At 47.8% G+C, this 18929-nt stretch overlaps 11 protein-coding genes across 11 annotated transcripts; 5 read left to right on the forward strand and 6 right to left on the reverse strand.

Annotated features, from left to right (window-relative positions):
* Positions 1–79: 79 nt before the first annotated feature.
* On the forward strand, positions 80–367 carry N7469_007058 (uncharacterized protein; the record flags this gene model as incomplete). Its single annotated transcript, XM_056645976.1, has 2 exons — positions 80–287; positions 339–367. The coding sequence occupies 2 exons, from the start codon at positions 80–82 to the stop codon at positions 365–367; spliced, it is 237 nt and encodes a 78-aa protein (XP_056499417.1).
* A 396-nt stretch (positions 368–763) lies between these two features.
* On the forward strand, positions 764–1421 carry N7469_007059 (SRP9/SRP21 family protein; the record flags this gene model as incomplete). The annotated part of the gene is made up of 3 exons (XM_056645977.1): positions 764–835; positions 1037–1084; positions 1143–1421. 3 exons carry the CDS (start codon positions 764–766, stop codon positions 1419–1421), a joined length of 399 nt encoding a protein of 132 aa, XP_056499418.1.
* A 537-nt stretch (positions 1422–1958) lies between these two features.
* On the reverse strand, positions 1959–3421 carry N7469_007060 (ribonucleotide-diphosphate reductase subunit RNR2; the record flags this gene model as incomplete). Its single annotated transcript, XM_056645978.1, has 3 exons — positions 3334–3421; positions 3014–3256; positions 1959–2900 (listed from the first exon to the last, which is right to left on the reverse strand). The coding sequence occupies exons 1-3, from the start codon at positions 3361–3363 to the stop codon at positions 1959–1961; spliced, it is 1215 nt and encodes a 404-aa protein (XP_056499419.1). The 5' UTR covers positions 3364–3421.
* Positions 3422–4386: 965 nt separating this feature from the next.
* N7469_007061 (uncharacterized protein) lies at positions 4387–4575 on the forward strand (the record flags this gene model as incomplete). The annotated part of the gene is made up of 1 exon (XM_056645979.1): positions 4387–4575. One exon carries the CDS (start codon positions 4387–4389, stop codon positions 4573–4575), a length of 189 nt encoding a protein of 62 aa, XP_056499420.1.
* A 647-nt stretch (positions 4576–5222) lies between these two features.
* N7469_007062 (TolB family protein) lies at positions 5223–7256 on the reverse strand (the record flags this gene model as incomplete). The annotated part of the gene is made up of 1 exon (XM_056645980.1): positions 5223–7256. The coding sequence occupies one exon, from the start codon at positions 7254–7256 to the stop codon at positions 5223–5225; it is 2034 nt and encodes a 677-aa protein (XP_056499421.1).
* Positions 7257–8455: 1199 nt separating this feature from the next.
* On the reverse strand, positions 8456–9697 carry N7469_007063 (putative mitochondrial oxaloacetate transporter (Oac); the record flags this gene model as incomplete). The annotated part of the gene is made up of 6 exons (XM_056645981.1): positions 8456–8548; positions 8607–8752; positions 8811–9282; positions 9352–9481; positions 9539–9613; positions 9681–9697. 6 exons carry the CDS (start codon positions 9695–9697, stop codon positions 8456–8458), a joined length of 933 nt encoding a protein of 310 aa, XP_056499422.1.
* Positions 9698–10323: 626 nt separating this feature from the next.
* N7469_007064 (WD-repeat containing protein SWD2) lies at positions 10324–11552 on the forward strand (the record flags this gene model as incomplete). Its single annotated transcript, XM_056645982.1, has 3 exons — positions 10324–10428; positions 10489–10714; positions 10774–11552. The coding sequence occupies 3 exons, from the start codon at positions 10324–10326 to the stop codon at positions 11550–11552; spliced, it is 1110 nt and encodes a 369-aa protein (XP_056499423.1).
* A 444-nt stretch (positions 11553–11996) lies between these two features.
* On the reverse strand, positions 11997–13385 carry N7469_007065 (uncharacterized protein; the record flags this gene model as incomplete). The annotated part of the gene is made up of 1 exon (XM_056645983.1): positions 11997–13385. One exon carries the CDS (start codon positions 13383–13385, stop codon positions 11997–11999), a length of 1389 nt encoding a protein of 462 aa, XP_056499424.1.
* Positions 13386–14220: 835 nt separating this feature from the next.
* N7469_007066 (uncharacterized protein) lies at positions 14221–16188 on the reverse strand (the record flags this gene model as incomplete). The annotated part of the gene is made up of 7 exons (XM_056645984.1): positions 14221–14499; positions 14555–15165; positions 15224–15298; positions 15349–15389; positions 15455–15780; positions 15842–16036; positions 16114–16188. 7 exons carry the CDS (start codon positions 16186–16188, stop codon positions 14221–14223), a joined length of 1602 nt encoding a protein of 533 aa, XP_056499425.1.
* A 283-nt stretch (positions 16189–16471) lies between these two features.
* On the forward strand, positions 16472–17646 carry N7469_007067 (uncharacterized protein; the record flags this gene model as incomplete). Its single annotated transcript, XM_056645985.1, has 2 exons — positions 16472–16557; positions 16617–17646. 2 exons carry the CDS (start codon positions 16472–16474, stop codon positions 17644–17646), a joined length of 1116 nt encoding a protein of 371 aa, XP_056499426.1.
* A 140-nt stretch (positions 17647–17786) lies between these two features.
* Positions 17787–18734, reverse strand: N7469_007068 (DUF4112 domain-containing protein; the record flags this gene model as incomplete). Its single annotated transcript, XM_056645986.1, has 3 exons — positions 17787–18318; positions 18378–18592; positions 18660–18734. 3 exons carry the CDS (start codon positions 18732–18734, stop codon positions 17787–17789), a joined length of 822 nt encoding a protein of 273 aa, XP_056499427.1.
* Positions 18735–18929: the final 195 nt, after the last annotated feature.

The raw sequence follows: 18929 nt of genomic DNA on the forward strand, positions 1-18929 counted from the left end.
TTAAATTCTGAACTGAAATGTCCTCAATGACACAATCGAACTCAGGCATATGGGCGAGATGTATGACTAATTCAAAGACATGTTTCCGTTTCGAGAGAATTGGAAGCCTTGCAAGTCAGAAATGAGCAAGAGTGCCAAGGGGACAAGTCTTCCAAAAACTAAAAGATTTGGCGCAAGTATCGATGAAATGCAATCTCGCTTCCTCGAGGACAGAACAGAAGAACGCGAGCGAGTGACATCGTCCGACGATGTTGAGAGACGAGTTGTCTCTCAAATTTTCTTTGGGGGTAAATACAATGTCTGTATATGAAGTTTACGTTTGTTGGACGGGTATGTAGGATATGGCGATGGGATTGGAAATACATAGATTATACTATGACGATTGGAAACAATGTTAATGTAAATTATTGCACTTCAACAAGGCATTTACAAAAGAAAAATATTATGATTTCAAGCATTATCATACATTCAAAATATGTAGATTGCTCGTTATACTCTTTGCCCAGTGGCCTTCAGTGCGGAGTCGATGCCAAGACTGGAAAAAGTCCGGCGCTGATAACTGCGATCTTCCACCCCAGATGCCATCTCTCCTCAACCACCACTCTCCCAGCAATCTTCCCACCAGACAAAAAACCACCATAAATTCCACAAGCAAGGCTGATTCCAAAGCTACTGTTTATCTCGAATCATCTGAAAAACAGCCAATTACACATTTTCGACCCGAACAACCCAACAAAAGCGAGACTGGTTCTCGCCCGCCGTCATGACCTACCTTGAGACCTCGCAGGCTTACCTGGAGCAATCGGCTCAGCTTTTACAAGCATACCCTGAGACGGTAAGGTCACTCCCAACCATTTAAGTCAAATGAGTAGTGAGCAAGTTGCGCGGCACGAAGCACGATTTCAAAAGAGACAACCGCAAACACATCCCAATTCCAACCTGTCTCCAACCTCAAAACTCCTCTCAGCCCCAATCGTCTTCCAAACCGTCACAAAATCCAAATAAACAACCATACTAATCACGAAAATCCATTCAGACCCGTATAACAACAAAATACAACTTCCCCACAGAACGCCCCGCACAAGTCCTCAAACGCACAAAATCACAATCCAGACTCCAATCCACCAACCCCCCCTCCACAGAACCCCCCCGCCGCCCCTATCGCCTCTCTAACCCTGAAAACCTACAATCCAGAATCCGGAATCACCATCCAATACCGCACAAACAAGCTCCAAGAAGTCGGGCGCTTGATGACGGGTCTGGGGAAATTGGCCGCTGGTGCGGATGTCGCGAGCCTTGGACTTTCCGCGACTGGGGCGACGGGTGCTGCGGATGTGGAAATGACAGATGCGCCGGCGGAGGGGACTCCTGCGCCTGTGCCGGCTGCAAAGGGGAAGAAGAAGAAGGGTGGTAAGAAGTGAAGTGAAGTGTGATATAGATGGATGTGGGGAGATTAGCTGTCATTGATTATATCCGGAAAGTGGTGGTGCTGGGAATTCATCCGTATGGTGTTTTAAAAGCATGATATCTATAGACATAATGACATCCCAACATTGTGGTTCATGAGTGAAGGGTAGCTATACGATCCAAGGATTGAAGAAGTGTCACGCGGCAAAGGCTATTAATGTACGTTGAGGTATTACGCGAAATAGTCGAGAATAGAATTACAGGGACGCAACAGAATATACATAACAAAGTGATTCAGAACGTTTTAGATACACATATCCACCATCCATCCCATATTAGACATTTGGGGGGGGAGTCTAGGACAGACTAGAAGAGAAGAGATAATACAACGCCAAGCCCATGCGTAACCATCAGAAAATTCCATCAATCAAGAACAAAAAAAAAAAAACAGCGTGAAATCGTGCGAAAAGAAACACCGTGAGACAAGCACACGGCGTGCGGGTATAGAACAAGAACAGGGAGAGCAGGGGAGAAATATCGACAAGAGACGTCTAGAAGTCCTCGTCGAAGTTCAGGCCGTCATTGCCAGAAGACTGCTCGCCATCGGAGTTGGTGTCCTTCTTGGTGGAGGCCATAACACCGGCCTTCTGGTAGTCACCGACACGCTTCTCGAAGAAGTTGGTCTTGCCAGCCAGGGAGATGGACTCCATGAAGTCGAAGGGGTTGGCAGAGTTGTAGTACTTCTGGTTACCGAGAGCGACCAGGAGACGGTCAGCGACGAACTCAATGTACTGGCACATCAGCTTGGCGTTCATGCCGAGCAGAGCGCAAGGAAGAGCGTCAGTCAGGAACTCTTGCTCAATTCCAACAGCCTCAACAATGATGTCCTGGACAACCTGCTTGCTGGGGCGGTTGTTCAGGTGGGAGAACAGAAGGCAGGCGAAGTCAGTGTGCAGACCCTCATCACGGGAGATGAGCTCGTTAGAGAAGGTCAGACCGGGCATGAGACCACGCTTCTTGAGCCAGAAGATAGAGGCGAAAGAGCCAGAGAAGAAGATACCCTCGACGGCAGCGAAGGCAACGAGACGGGAAGCAAAGGTAGAATCACGGTCTTGGATCCAGCGGATGGCCCAATCGGCCTTGCGCTTGATGCAGGGAATGGTTTCAATGGCATCGAAGAGGTAGGTGCGTTGCTTGGGCTCCTTGATGTAGGTATCGATAAGAAGGGAGTAGGTCTCGGAGTGGATATTCTCCATCATAATCTGGAAACCATAGAAGCAGCGAGCCTCAGTGACCTGGACCTCAGCGCTGAAACGCTCAACAAGGTTCTCATTGACAATGCCGTCAGAGGCGGCGAAGAAAGCAAGAACGTGAGAGACGAAGTAACGCTCATCATCGTTCAGGCGGTTGTGCCAGTCGTGAAGATCCTTGGACAGATCAATCTCCTCGGCGGTCCAGAAAGAAGCCTCGGCCTTCTTGTACATTTGCCAGATCTATTGAGAGACATGCCTTATCAGCCATGTGTTTCGTGATAGTGGGGGTGGGGTGGCTCAGAGTGCTTCACGTCCGAACCACTTTACGCGTGCACGCGTCGTAGCCGACTTACTTCGTGGTACTTAATGGGGAACAGAACGAAGCGGTTGGGGTTCTCTTGCAGGAGAGGCTCGTCGGCCTCAAGCTCCTTAGCAGTGGGAGCAGCCTTGGTAACCTCAACGGGCTTCTCGGCAATCTTGTCGGCGGGGGAGTCGATGGGGTTGAAAGACGCGGTGTTCTCCTTGCCAACGGACTCGAAGTCAAGCTTCTTGACGGGAGAGTCGCTCATCTTGAGATTCTCGAGGGAGGAAGCAGCCTAAGAAAAGACGCGAGTTAGTGAAAATGATTCTGGCGACGCGTCTATCGCGAGAGGCGAGACGTGACATCACGTACCTGCTTCGAGGGAGTGACTTGGGTGGCCATTGGGACGAATGTGTGAAGGGAAATATTGGATGAAGGTCAAGAGTTGTAAGTCAACCACAGCAAAAGTTCCAAATTGTGAGGAATGGAGGGGGAGGAGAATGAGGTGCAAGCTGGGAGGGAAAAGATCAGTTAAGTAGTTGGCGGACGTGAATCTTTTAGCGCGACAGGCTAAGTCACGTCGCACGTGACTTCGCGCCGCCCGCGCTGAGTCAGGACGCAAGGCGCGTCGCTGGGGCATTGAACATGGGCAAATCCCATCTCATGCCACTGTCTTTCCAGCAACCTCCGACGCTAGGGCAGCCGATCCATGGCCGTGCCTCTGGTAGCCCCCTCGACGGTGCATAATACGGAGTTTCAATAGCGATGGTTCCATTCATTCCATTCCTGGAAGCATATATGCAGCTATTGAATGCCATCTACCTAGATACGCAGGTCCTATATCTGAATTTGCAGCGAAAAAAAGAGTTGATTACTCTGAAGTACCCTTGAGATAGATTAAGCATGCTCAGACTTATCATCAATAACATGGACCCAGCGACGCGTCTCATCAAATTTTCAGCTCGACGTAATGGGGCTCCACCTTGGCTGAATCACGATCAGATAAGCCCAAGCAGACGATCATTTACCTCGCGCTTCCAAGAGAAGACCAACGCGACATCGGATATACGGAGTAATTAGCAATCTAGACCAGCAAGAATCGTGAACCGGGTTAAGACTGTTGTCAGTCACATCATCAATGGCCCGCTATCCATAGTCCTAGCCCCTTGAGCTATATAGGGTTTAATTGGTTAACAGCGTGCATTGTACGAGTAGCTTTCTAGGGCTATATCGTATATACGTACAATTCTGGCCCAATTCCCCCGTGTCTATGAATTTAATTTTCGAAATTGTGATTACAGCTGTCACATTCAATTAACTATATACCGATTCAATCTCAAACTTCCGATCCAGGCTAGATCCCAAGCTCTAGAAGGAATGAAGGAGTGGAGACAAGAAATCTCACGCGTCGGAGAATGTGCCGATATGTCCAGCTCGCGTGGAGCTGGGCGCGTACATAGTGTACCTGAAAGCCCCATTGCTTGCTGGGGAAACAACATTGACAAGGGTTTCAGCCTGAAGTTTGCACCAATCCATGTTGGATCCCTTCGGCCTCGGCGTGAACGCGTCTCCACCTGCCAACGCGATGCTCTAGCAACCCTGCATATGCGGTGAACTTTCGACGTGCATTGACATATAGTTTTTATCTTGTTTTTTTTTTCTTCATTTTTCTGGCAAATTGGCTTTATTAGCGAATTTCGGCCGTCTCCTCCCGTCGGAGCTTGCCATTCCGTTCTCGTGCTGTACAGAGATACAAAGGTGAGGTTGACTCTCCGACGCGCGGAGCTAGACGCGGCTTGACCTCCGCAGATCGCGACACTGCCTAATTCCCTGGGCTATCTGCAACTTGGCAGCTAGTCTGAGTTTCCTTGATTTAAACGGCAACTATTTTAGTTTGCAGGAGTTCCCCAATTGTGAAGGCGGGGTGCAAATGCTTTTGAACACGTCGCGTTTGGCTCCAATAGTAAAGACCCGTGATGTGCTCGTTTACTAAACGAGTGTCTTTGATAGCTTTGCTCCCAGATTTTGGGTTGAGAGTTGCCATCTATCTTCCATATTGAAAGTGCATAATCATTCGACCTGAAGAAAGATGTAAAAATGTTCTATTCGATTGACTGTCATGATAATTTTACAATACAACTGGTCCAAGTGTACGTACTAGTATCCCATGGATATTTTTTAATTTGCCACCATCAAATTAACGAGAGCTCTGCTGCATCTAGCACGTCTTGGAATAAGGAAACAAAATTTCAAGTTATGTGTTAATGATCGCAAGCTTTCTTAGGGCTGTTGTTAAGTGCAGCATTTGGCACAAACAGTGGCATTGAGTCCTCCCAGATGGAATCCGTCAATACTTGCTTATTTGACCCGTCCGCGTCCATTACCACGACTTGGCCATAGGGCTGGAAAGTCTGATCGTACAAGGCACATTCGTATTGGAAACCGAACATGCCAGTGGAATAGGCTATGCGACCATCATGTGTCCACACTGCATGTGCGTCGTTTGCACCGCTACTCGTTAGAACCTTGATATCGGTTCCGTCGGGACGCATAGTGCAAACATCGTAGTTGGTACCACTGATCTTGCGAGTGAAGACGATGCGCTCGCCATCTGGCGAAAAGAAAGGCAAATTGTCCCATTCGGTAGTTAAGACGGAAATCTTTCGAGTCTCAAGGTCCAATATGCGAAGGCCAAGCTGCGACTTGTCGCCCTGAGCGGAGTTGTAGCCCCACACTCTGAAGACGATCTTCTTGCCATCATGCGAGAAACTGGGGAAACCGGAATTGATAATACTGCTGTTGGCGCTGAGAGTGGTCTCACTTTCAGTAAGGACTTCATAGTATGTGCCGTTGGCAGTGGCTCGCACCAACCATCCACCACTCTCGGCACGGGTCTGGAACCAAAAACCAACGCCGAAGGTGAGCCAATTTCCATCAGGCGACCAGGAGGGTTGGAAAGCACCGGCTAGACCCTGGGAGACTTCTGCCGTCTCGAGGAAATCAGTAGTCATATCATTGAAAACGAGCTGCTCGTTAGTTCCATTGGCATTCATTGACACAATAGAGGAGTTGCCAAGCTGCTTTTCGGTCATGGCGAAGACATTTTGATACGAGAGTTGTGGAAAAACGTCTGTGAATCGATATTCCCATTCGGGATCCCAGCTATACAGTTTCTTATCCATGGGGCGGACGTTCCATTCGGTCTTTTCATAGACAACCTTTTTGCCATCAGGAGACCATGCCGGCGAACGCACTGTGGCACGTGAAGTATTTACGAAGCCCCCTCCAGTCGTGTAAAGACCCTCCTTACCACTGCCTTTAGTGAAATAAGCAATGTTATCGTTCGACAGATATTGAGGGAAAATCTTGACGCCAGTTCCCTGGACCTCAACACGTCGAGATCCGGTCTCGAAATCGACCGAAACGATCGTCGAAGTGGCCGAATCGATTGATTCCGGACGGTGGGAGTTCCAAGTGTTCTCTCTGGTCATTTCGTAGAAGATTATCCTCTTGCCATCGGGTGACCACTTAGGTGAGCCTAAAGACCAACCACTTCTTGTAGCGACTTGTCGGAAATCAGAACCATTGGGTCGAATGGCATAGATAGAGAGTTCCTGCGTGTGCTCCCATCCACTCACTCCCATGAAAACAGGATCACCATGTCCATACCAGCCAGAGTTACGGTCCGAAGAAAAGGCAATCCATTCACCATCCGGCGACCACGAAGGCCGGAAGTACCCATCTGGTAAAGACGCATTGGCTTTCGTCAAGGGAGTATCAGTGATGTTCCATTTCTTGCCACTGTCAATCTCCATCACCCAGATATTGGCTTTATATCCGTTTGTCGTGGATACATAAGCAACGTGTTTTCCATTCGGAGACATAACAACTGAATCCTCGACCGACGAGGTTGCCACTAACTCCTCAAGGTCTGACCCATTTGTTCGAACGCGGTAGATATCTGAATTGCCATCGCCATTACGCTCACTCGTAAAGGTAATCCATTCCCCATTTGGAGAGAACTCGGCGTGATATTCGAAGAAAGAATTTGATAAAAGGGGTTGCTCGTTGGAACCGTCAACGTCTGCAATGTATAGCTTTGATGTACCTGGCGCAATTCGATTCATATAAAAAACGCCTTTTTGGCTTGAAGCAGGCTTATCGCGAGGTATATGAGGATGTGGTGGGGGTGTATATCTTTTGTCGACACCCACCAGTGCGGCATATGGGCACAGGGCCAGGGCCGGCGTGAAGGTGAGGCCTAGCAGGCCGATTAGCGTATCGAAAGCACGCATGATGGGCGAAGCCACAACAAAACGAACAGGCTGAGACCTACGACGCCGAGAGCGAGTGCTCGCTCAGCGACGCAAACCATCTTTTATACCGAAGATTGTTGCCCATTCTAGAAAACATTTAGCCGATATAATCGATCGTTTCTCCTTCTGGCCTTCGTTTATCAATTTTGATTCTTCAGAAGACAGGATTCGGTCTTGACATGTACGACACTTTGCCAACAGCAGTATGCCAGGCCGAGTGAGTGGGAAAGTTTTCGGACATTTCTGAAAAGCCAAGAGCCAAGACTTTTTATCTCATCTGATTATGAGCATTGAGCGGGCCGATTCCTAAATGTCTACTTATGTATGGCTGTGGTAAACTTGATTGAATATTGAGATCTTCAGCAAATTAGCCGATTATGGTAGATTCGACCGGAAGCGAGACCTCGGAGTCGGACATCGTGAGCCAAGACCTTTCAACGTGGGGCATGCTATTTTTCTCGAAACAATGGCTTGTGCCTTGCATGAAGCAAATTGAAGCAAATCCCAGTCAAGAAATGGATTTCTTGACCGATGACCTTTGGCTATCGAATGAGCTTTACTCGATATGAAATCAGCATGGGAGGTCAGCATAGGAAGACTACGGTATCGTAACTACCAGGGTGTACTTGATGCGTAAGATATACAGATAACTTGGCTCACTCTTGACTTTTCATCTTATCTGATCACAGCCGGAGTAGCTAGCGGAGAGCTAGACAACACAAAGAGACTTGTTGTGGAGTTTAGTCTGACGGGAAGTCGGCACAGGCCGACACGATGAAGATGTCTACGAAGTAAGTTCGACCTCGTGAGTGCTCCACTAAGATTTAGTACTACTACTGCTATACATTTGCCCAAATGTATTGATTAGAAGAAGTTAAAATTTGCCGATACCCATCGGCAGTATACAGTAGTGATGTGATTTTTCAGATAATTTGCTTTCAGAGCAATCATATATTCAATTCGCCATGATAGGCTTGCATATCTAGAAATATATTCCTGGGGAACAAAGCCCAAAATGACAAACGCCCGATTCTATGGTCAAACCCGGTATCACAAAAGGTCCGACGCCGCAACTGAATGCCAGTTGGCATATCTAGAAAGACATGAAACAATGCTGCAGTGCTTCTAGACACAATGAGATAAAAAAAAGTGCATAGTAAAAGCATCCAACCTGCTACTTAGATCTTTTCGCGAAGAGAGTCAGAGAGAAAGCGGTCCTCGACTCGGCGCATCAGCTTGTTCGTCTGCTCAGCCAGACTCAGAGTCAGGATCTAGGAAATTTGTGTTAGCTTTCTTATGCTTGAACTTGTTTTCATAGAGAGTTCTTACAGTATGGGGCAAGATACGAGCCAAGTGAGCAAAGAAACCCTTGTAGATGGCCAAGACACCTTCTGTGCGGACGGTCTTATACAAGCAGTCGAACACGCCTTGGTAAAGGTTACCTGTTTGGTTGTACATGCGAGCCATGATAGTGTCTAGAAAGACGATGGGTCAGTTTTAAAGCTTTGGTCTTGAGTAAAAACTATAACGTACCAGGAGGGTGCATGAAGCAGCACACAACAAAGCCGGATGCTGCACTGCTGGCGAGATGCAGAGCAGGTCCCTCCTCAATTCCCAAATGGCGGTTGAGGCGACGCTTGGCGAAGAAGTATGTGGGGAGCTGGACTGAGCTACCGAAACTTGTGCGAATCATAGCAGCTCCTACACCTCGATATACACCCTTCACACCTTCACTGCGATAAATCTTGCTTAGACCATCGATAGAGTTTTTATAGTTGTGTTGTGTACCGACGGGAAGGAAAGGCGAATAAGACTGAAGACGGGTCTTCACAAGGAAGAAAGGAGAGCCAGCTGCGGCACCGATCACACCAGATGCAGCGCCAGCGAAGACATTAGCCCCAAGAGACTGGACCTTAGGGTCATTGTAAAAGACGGACGTGACGTTCGAACGAATTGGCTCGTAGAATCCAAGACGGCAGCCATTGAGTAAGACTTGGTAGACGTACTGCAATATTGTTCAAAAATTAGCCTGGCCCGATAAGGAGACTGATGTGATGGTCTTGTGGTTACATACGGCAGATCCAATACCCCGGAAAAGACCCTTAGGACCCTCATTTTGTAGGATCACCTTAATACCATGCAAGACTCCATTGTATTTCTTCGCCACATCGCCCTTTGACTGAAGTTCACCTTGCAATTGTAACCTTCCGCGAAATCAGTATCATGCGACACACCCGTAATTTCGTGAATTCGATACTTACCGGATCTTGACGGTCTCGAAACTGTGGGTAACGGTTACAGCACCGCACGCCGCGATACCTCCGGCAAGGAAAGAACTATATAGGACAGGCACTTGTTAGCTAAGGTTAAGGCTTGCGTAAGTCGAAATTCCATATAACGAACCCCGTTGTAGTAGACATTGCGACTGCCTAATATCGTTCACGCGGACACCTGGGGGAGTTTGTTGGATATTGAAGAAAGACCGGAGAGAGATCGGAGCAGGGACAATGCTAGTGGAGAAGGCGGACCCTCGAGGCCAGAGAAACCGAATGAAGGAATTGCTCCTATTAATCACGAAAGAATGGCTTCACGAGATCTCGAGGGCGGCGATGGTAGTTGTCTGCACGTCGTTAAGTCAGATCGGCCCGGAGTTGAAGGCGGCTATGACCGACTGAAAGCTTACATACGGCTAATGCTGGTCGAATTGCGCAAAATCATATAAGCCGCCATTGGTCGATGCGGCTACATCATCTCCGGTAGTCGGGGGCGGTGAAAAGGGACAATATTGACCCGAGTCCCGGGAAACCCAAAAAAAAGAAGGCGCGGGGAGAGCTGATTCTCCAAAGCGGAAGGAACGAAGGGCGTCACCTTCGCGAGCGAATTGGGGTATCTTCCGTACTTTTGGTCATTGTTTGCTTTTGTCGTGGCCACGCTTTTTTCCCTTTACTTTCTCATCTCACCTTGCGTCACCTCACTTTCTTTCTCGTTAACTCCAGTTCTATACCCTCTCACTTCGCCTGATTTATCGGATTTAATTCACCTCACAATGGCAGACAGTCAGCAGCATACCCCGGTGCCCCAGACTTCAATGGGATCTACATCTCAATACCAGAAGCTGCCGGATATCATTCGAAATCACAGACCGTGCAAGGTGGGCTTGAAGCTTGACGCAATTCTTGATTGATTTCCAAACACTAACCTTCGAGACTAGTCCTTCCGAAATTCGAAACCGGACTCCTCCAACTTTGTGACGTCTCTTGATTTTAACGACCAGGGAGAGCATATGGTTGCCGCATCTGATGACGAGACTATCCAAATTTTTGACGTGAAGGAAGGCAAGTCTACCAAAACTGTGCCTAGCAAGAAATACGGTGTCCACCTCGCTCGATTCACCCATCACCCTCGACAAATCCTACATGCGAGTACGAAGGTTGATCGTAAGTCCTTGGCAGAATTTTTAGGCTATAACTGCGATGTGAGGCTGATTACCATTTAGACTCGTTGCGGCTACTCGATCTTCACAATGAAGGGTATATTCGCTATTTCTCCGGTCATACAGACAAGGTAACTTGTTTGGCCATGTCTCCAGGCAGCGATGCCTTTGTTTCTTGCGCCAAGGATGATACTGTGACACTTTGGGATATTGGATCGCGCAATCCTCAAGGAAAATTAAAACTTGCGACCCCATACCTCGTGGCATTCGACCCTTCGGCTTCTGTCATCGCAATCGCATCTCAATCAACTTCGTCGGTTCTCCTATATGACTTCCGCAACTTTGATAAACCACCATTCGCAACATTCGATCTCGCTCCATTTGAGGAGACATATACACCCTCAACCAGGGGTCGCGCGTGGACCCGGCTTGAATTCTCTAATGATGGCAAGTATCTGATGGTTGGCACGGATTACCACGGACACTTCATTTTAGATGCGTTTGATGGCACTCTCAAAGCCTTCCTGACCGGCAAAAGTGGTTCGCCAGGCCGAGCTGCGCCGATCTCTTCCACCGGAAAGCCGTTAGGGCAAGGCGATGCATGCTTTACGCCCGATGGCCGGTACGTTCTTGGCGGCAATGGTGACCAGCAAGATGTCCTTGTATGGGATCTGCAGCAAGAGCGAGAGTCTAACGGTACACTCCATCCCATGGTCAGACTACCTCACCGAAATCAGACAGCTCTCATTGAGCATAACCCACGCTACAATATGATCGCTACCGCCGACAAGGAGACCTTCTTCTGGCAACCAGAGGAGCCGGCTAGACCTTCTGAGAAGTAAATTATGGCAGACCGAAGTAGCTCGTTCCTGGTGTGTTGTTCGCGTGGCCTGAAGTAAAAGACTCTTCGGGGATTCCAAATATGGTTATGAATGAGATGTACGATTTTCAGACTATCGCATCTATCTATTTCATACAAGTACCCACCAACACTTCACCCATATTGACTATATCCGTATTGTTATTTGGGGTCTTTATATTTGCCCATCATTCCGGGTAGTATCGCTGACCCTGACCGGGAGTCTTTGCCAACCAAACTCCGAGCAGTATCGCAAATCCAGACATGGGGCCCTTCGAGACTATCATCATCTATTTGGCGGCTATTCTCAATCGTGACTTCGATCTGTTTGTCGATGGTCCGATTGCTCGAAATAGTTGTCAACCCAGTTGCCCATCCATACATGAACACGCTATGATTGATGTCTGATAAATCATGCGCAACCTCATCAGCCACCGGGGGGGAGTTTTTTTTCTGTCTTTGCAGCATCAATCGCTGGATGTGCATCGACTATCTTCACAGGAAGTGCCCAGTCTATTGGAACTTGCCAGTCGGACAGACTCTGGAATTTTTCGATGATTGACTTATGATCAAGTTGAGCAGTCGAAGCGTTGCCCATCACGAGTTCCATCCTCTGTATCTCTGTTTCGGTGCCAATAGTATTGACTATCTCGCACATTCGCTTTGCAGCTTCCTTAGTGCAAATCAACTCACGATTGCCCATTGCGAGCCAGAGTTCTGTTGGCAGCAACGGCTGCTCTTTCTCAACCTCTATCTGACGCACGATCGCTCTATGAAAATGCGGCAAAATGGGTATGTCTTTGAAGTGTGACAGATCAGAGACTATAGCGAGTAGCAGAGTGCAGTCGATATTGACAGCTGAAGTGAAGTTCTTGAACGGCTGGGGGAGGAGACGAGCAAGCTCCGGCTGGGTTGTGCTTGCAGGCTGGGAGTTCTGGCACTCCACCTTGATACCATAACCGCGCATTTCTTTGAGAACATCATCAATCTCATCAACTGATCCCTCCTCAATCTTAGGTAGAACAATGCGTAGCCTAGGATGTTTGTATCTGACTCGCGTAGCATCAGCCGCCTTCCTTAGATCTCGTGCCAACTTAATGAGCTCCAGCTCATCATCATCGTCATCAGAATCTTCGTTAGAATGCTCTCCGTTGAAATTGCGTAGCACAGTCCTCTTCCGAGGCCCTTCCCCATCTTCATCAGAGAATTCATCCTCGCTGTCTTTCTCCCAACCTTTCTTCGCCATATCAAAAAGTACCCGACTCTCCGAAATTGTCGAAACCTTCACCCATTCATCCCCATCATCCGCAACAATATCCACAAAAACACCCTTACTTTTATTCTTACCAGGTCGTTTCTTCTCCCACGATCCTTCCCCCTTCTGCTTAATCTTATCTTCAAGCGGTAGCGCAGCCCGATCCCAATAAAATCGTTTCCCCATCGCAACAAGACCAGAGCAAGAACCACGAGCGATGTTCCACACAGCCTGGTAAAAAGGCAAATTGGACGAGCGAAGTGCATGTAGAAATTTATTTTCCGCGTCAGAAGTAAGTTCGCTTCCAGTTGAGTCATTAGAGGCTCGCATTTGCTCTTCTAGTCTTTGAAGCATCCTGAATTCAGAATTCACGTTCGAACGGAATTGGCGCACTTCCACTAGTTGTGGATTGCGGAGAGTTTTATTGAGCAGGGATTGAAGCTCGTCGATTTCTCCGAGGAGTTTTAGGCATTTTTCATGAAGCTCTGCAGAGGCCTTTCCACTTGGTTCTTGGTGGGGAGGTGTTTGGGATTGACCTGGTGGGGGATTGACGTCTACCATTGTTGAAGCTGAGGTCGTTTAAGAAGAGGTCGGCGTGTCTCGTTGGATATAATGATAGGTGCAATTGAAATATATTTGCATGCCCTATCATGGACGAAGGTATTCAAGTTTCCTAGTAACCCTAGGGCGTTGTGGCCTCGTTTTTGTCTAATCGCGGGCAAGAGATATTGGATGTTGGATGTTGTTTTGGCCAAGCGGGGCTTGAACCACGGTAATTCTGTGTTTTTTTTTTTCGAGCTGACTGACGATTTGTAGCAAGGTCAATTGATTTCCATGAACTCGAGAACACAATCTTGGACGAGAAGACCGATCTTTATACTTGAGTTGAGCGTTGAAATCAAATGTCAATGTGGAACTGCGGCTCTTTGATGACTCAAATTAATTCAGCCAAGCTAGTTAGCTATTGTCGTGTCTATCGTCTTCTACCCGATTCGACGGCTGACTTGTCTTTGACAATTTGTCCCATTTTTAATTTGTTTTCAGATTATATTTTGTTGTTCTAACGAATCTAAATTATTCTATATCTTTGACAAGCTTTCTGCTCCTGTCAAGTTGTGTAATAGGCGAGGTGCCGTTTATTCTGACTGTATTTTGAAGCAAAATACTACAAAAGAACCTAGTATATCTAAATGTTGATCATCAACATAACAAAGCAAAGACAAAAATAAATAAATAAATAAAAACAAGAAACCAACGCCATGAGATGCCTGTGATCATCAAGCCAGATTGCAGATGAGCCTGAAGGCATCACGCTGCTAACAGAAATACATCATTTCCCAATTAGAAGGGCATATTGTTAGGTTCGTCGGACAAACCAGATACCGTTACCATATCCTTAGTGGGTAAGTCGCTTTCTCTCGCCAGAGCTGCGAGTAGACTCGTCATCAGACCACTTGTCGCCGTCTTCCTCGCCCACCGCGAAGATCGTTTCATCCTCCAGCGACTCGCGTTGTCGCGGTGCCGAAGAGACAGGCTTGGGCGGGACGGGAGACAGATCGCGATGACCATCGGCGGCCGAGCTACCAGGGTAATCTGGAGGAGCATCGAATGCGTCCTCTTCATCAATACCACTTCCGAATGAGCGAATCTCAAATCCATCATCATCTTGGGCAAGCTGTTATGATTGTTAGCATATTGGTTATTGATTTATTTGGGGATAGCTTTCTTACCTCATCACTCATAGCAAAGCGGCGGTTGTTGGCAGTCGGACGCCAGAGATAAGCCACAAAGGTAATGTCAAAGAGGTACACAATGTTGAGCCATCCGTCCAGCACGAACCACCGGGCCTTCCAGTGCTCTGGGACAAAGCTAGCATCACTGTGACCTGCCATGGCAAAGGAATTGATGAAGAAGAAGCCGAAGATGACGATGATGCTGCCGAGAATGCACCACCAGAGTCTCTTGTACATCATCGCCTTAGTCTTTTGCTTTCTATCGATGAGATCCTTCATCGTAGCATTGAGGGAGTTCAAAGTCCAGACATAGAAAGCCGTCAGTGTACCTGCCAAAGGAAGGACAATAAGGAGTACTAGTGGACCGGCGCTGTCTGGTGTAATCGACAAACTGGCGATGGAGTAGACGACGGCGAAGACGAAGTGAGCAATGGCTAGAATACGGACATATATCATCGTTTTACCCAACGAAGGCTTGACAACGCCGTAGCCCATACAGACGATGAGTAGCAGGAAAAACGAGAATGCGTTTCGACCAGCATTTAGAACGGCTACGATGACCATCAATGCTTTACCCATTGCATTCAGTCCGTTGCGGTTTTGATAGTCTGGGCACATGTTAGCTTGTGCAAACATATGCAGCTCAAAGGACTGGATATATCATACTGTAGAAGCCCCAGGTCATGAGCTGCTCGACGATCAGGAAAACGACAATGGCTGTGATGTAGTTTTGAACGGGCACTGTCACATTGTTAGCAAGATGAAAGGTTTCATCAGCTCGATAAACCTACAAATATCGAAGCGGTTTTGGACATAGAGGAATGCCCAGAAACTATAATGAAATGTCAGCTACCATCCAATTTCGTACAATGGAGGCAGAAACTCTTTAATACTCACACTCCAATAACAGCGTAGACGATTGTCATCGCTCCGTAGAAAGGTAATTTAGCGATTTGCGCAGCAGGAAGTTCGCCATATGCGTTGCGGAAAGTAACCACCGAGTAGTAGTCTTCATCGGAATAGGCGTAGGTGCTAACACAGTAAAAACCAGTCTTTTTGACGGGGTATTTGATAGGTTCGGGGTTGTTGAGATGAACAGCTTTGGAAAGGATTGGGCTCTTGGAAACATCGGTAGCGTTCTTGGTGAGAATGAAAGATCCAATATCTTCCTTTGCGCAAAGCCCTGCATCAACACTTCCCTGCTCACAAATTGTGTCCTTGATCTATTGCTCTTCCTGTCAGTCCCAACGCGGTTCCATGTTGTACCTTGTATGGGGCACGTACGTCGGAGTCTCCAGATCGGTACTCTCCGATCAATTCCTCATCATTCCATTCAAAGATAACCAAGCTCGCAAGAGGGTCGCCCTCTGTAGTTTCGGCCTTGGAAAACTTGACCAGGATAAAGGGGTCCACATTCCCTCCCCAGGCCTTTCGACTGTACATCCCTGAACATCTTTGTCGGTGTGCTTCGTCGGATTTCTTTGACAAATAAGAATAAGATATGGTTAGCGATGAATTTCAGAGTGAAGGCACAGGTTTGACACGTGGTGAATTACCAGTTCAACTTCATTCGCGAGCACTGAGCTGGCAAACAATGCCGTCAGGCCGAGAGTTCGGAGCCAACCCTTCATCGCGATAATGAATCAGGGACAACCGAGGGCTCCAGTAATTCGAAAATGTTGATCGCCTCAGAGAGCCAAGTATCATCCAAAGGCGAAAAGTGTGGAATAGAAGAATTCGTGTGAATCCACGAGAGCTCGTCCGGAATCGTCGAGCTCAACTTGCGTGGCCTTCTCAAACCGGGGAAGCCGGTGTGGACCCGCATTATCTAAGCGGGCGGCACGGCCATCGCGGGCATTTTTCTTTCTACAAAAAAAAGTTGCAGATCCCCGCTTCTACTTTAAACGCCCAAAGATGCCTACAAAAGAAATTTCACGTCCTTGCATGGACTGCAAGGATGCAGAGATTGCGTTTACCGTTCGGAAGAGACAGCTATGCAGGTATGCAATGGACAAGAGTATCGTTATTTTGATATCCCCCCGCATTAACACCGGATTAGTGATTGCTATAAACGGTTCATCTCATACAAAGTGCACAGGCGCTTAGAACCATATAGACCTACTAAACAGCAAGAGACTCGGCCTAAAATTCTGGTTCCGTTGTCTCTTGGTGTTTCTTCCGCCGTCTTGTTGCGCATTGTTGATGATCAAATCCAACATCAGCTCTCCAAAGTTTTCTCCAAAGTCTTCTTCGATCTACACGTCCTCGTGGTCAACCCCTCCTCAAATACAACTTCAAGCGATTCCTTCGATCAGCACTATGATGCTTTACTGAAAGAGTTCCCAAGACACGACCATACTCGGCTGTCAGTCTATGATATATTTGACTATATTCCAGACATGAAGGAAATCATGCACGAATACGCTGGGTCTCAGTTCTCTGATGACAGCTCTCTCTCCAATGAAGACCGACTGGCCGCTTTTCGAGGCTCGATATCCACGGCATCATCGAAGGCAGATTTGGACTACGTTCTGTTGACAAGACTTGTGGCTGCGGTCGCGCAGAAAAATAACTGCCAGACTGTTTTTTGGGGTGATTCAGACAGTCACCTTGCGGCAAAAGCGCTTGCAGGTGTTTCGAAGGGTCGGGGTGCTTCAATGACTTGGCAAGTATCTGATGGTATGTCCCCATGGGGTGTACGCTTTGAGTTTCCTTTGCGGGATTTGTATAAAACCGAGCTTGTTCAATATGCGAGTGCATGCCCCGAACTCTCCAATATTGTGATTCCCGAACCGCCACTGTCGGATAATGTTCTTACGAAAAATTTGTCTATCGATGAATTGATGATCCGATACGTGCAGACCCAGGGTGCGAAGTACCCTGGTATCATGTCGAATGTTGCTCGAACAGCCAACAAGCTTGAGCATCCTGGCTTTGATGATGCTACAGGCTGTGCATTATGCGGTGGTTTACTGGGAAATACGAGAGGAAACACCGGCGTAACGGTGACTAGTCAATCTGCTGATTCCGAAGCCTCTCAATTTTGCTACGGATGTATGAGATCGAGACCCGACCCCATGCTGAATTAAATGATTATAAAATGCCAGGTTGAAAATATCCAAATCAAATCGGTATCCTAGAAGAATGGGGGAAATGATTCTTTGAAGATTGCACAATTAAAGGGCGCCAACACTAAGAAAGGCGAGATAGAATTTGGAGCTGGATGGACTCAGCGTCCACGTTCGAGGTCCTCCTCCGGGTGACTAGCGCCTCCGAACCACCGGCCAAAACCGCGACTGCTTCTGGGGTGTCTGGCGGGCGATGGTCTGGTTGGAGGTCCAGCATTATCGTTCCCGTGCCGGGATCCTGGTCGCTGTTCACGATATTCTGGTGGTGAATTCTCAACAACCCCACTCTCTTGCCTGTCCCATTCCTCTGGGAGACTGTGATCGACAGGGTCTGCGGTATCGTCAGGTCCGGCAGTCAAGTGATCTTGTCGCCTTCTTCGGTCTTTGGATTGTTTCCTGGCCCCCTTCTGGCCCTTCTCGCGCAAATGTTTCTCGAGGATGACGGCATTTCTGGTATTGCACTTATAGACGGCATCTGCAAGGTCGCCAACAAAAGGCACCAAGCCAATGATAAAGTCCACGATCACATTAACCATCATCATCATGCGGAGACGCGACGGAAGGCCACCATCTATCTCTTCACAGTTCTTGACAACCATCATAGCAAGTGCAGCGTCGGCTGCATCACCAATGCTGTACGAAAGAACAGTTAGCTTGAAATAAACAAAGAGGCATCCACTGGGCCGACATACAATGGAACGAGACCGATCACACTTCCCCACCCAAATCGGATCCCACACAAGTTGAATAGAGCATAATCCAAACGATAGGCCCGGCGCTTGACCTGCGTGAGGATTTTGGCGTCCTTTTCGGATAGGCCTGGAGGGATGGCCTTGCGACGCTTCTGGGTTTTCTTTCCCATAGCGCGTCCAAGCCGGGACGCTGGAACTTCTTCAAAATAGGGATCCTAGGATTCAGGTCTATAGTCAGCCCCATCTGGTTCAAATTAATGTAATGGCACTTGTCACACTCACCTCGGTTCCAAAATGGTTTCTTGCCGATTCCGCTAGAACTCTCTTCCCAACAAGGGACCATAGTGCGCCTGACATCTTGGAAGAGGTAGAATATCGTAATATTTAAGCAAGGTGATAATGAGTGATACACCTGAGGATGAATCGCTTTATTGTTGAAAATTGTAGGATAGCGCGCAAGATATAGCTTTCGTAGGGGCCAAGAATAGAAAACAATCTTGGCTTAGCTTGAGCGGGTTCTAGTGGCAGGTTGTTTCAAGTAGCGCCGGAGAT

The sequence above is a fragment of the Penicillium citrinum genome (assembly GCF_028827155.1).
Source record: "Penicillium citrinum strain IBT 23319 chromosome Unknown utg000006l:1.0-3011923.0:1.0-3012962.0, whole genome shotgun sequence".
Taxonomy (NCBI): Eukaryota; Fungi; Ascomycota; class Eurotiomycetes; order Eurotiales; family Aspergillaceae; genus Penicillium; species Penicillium citrinum.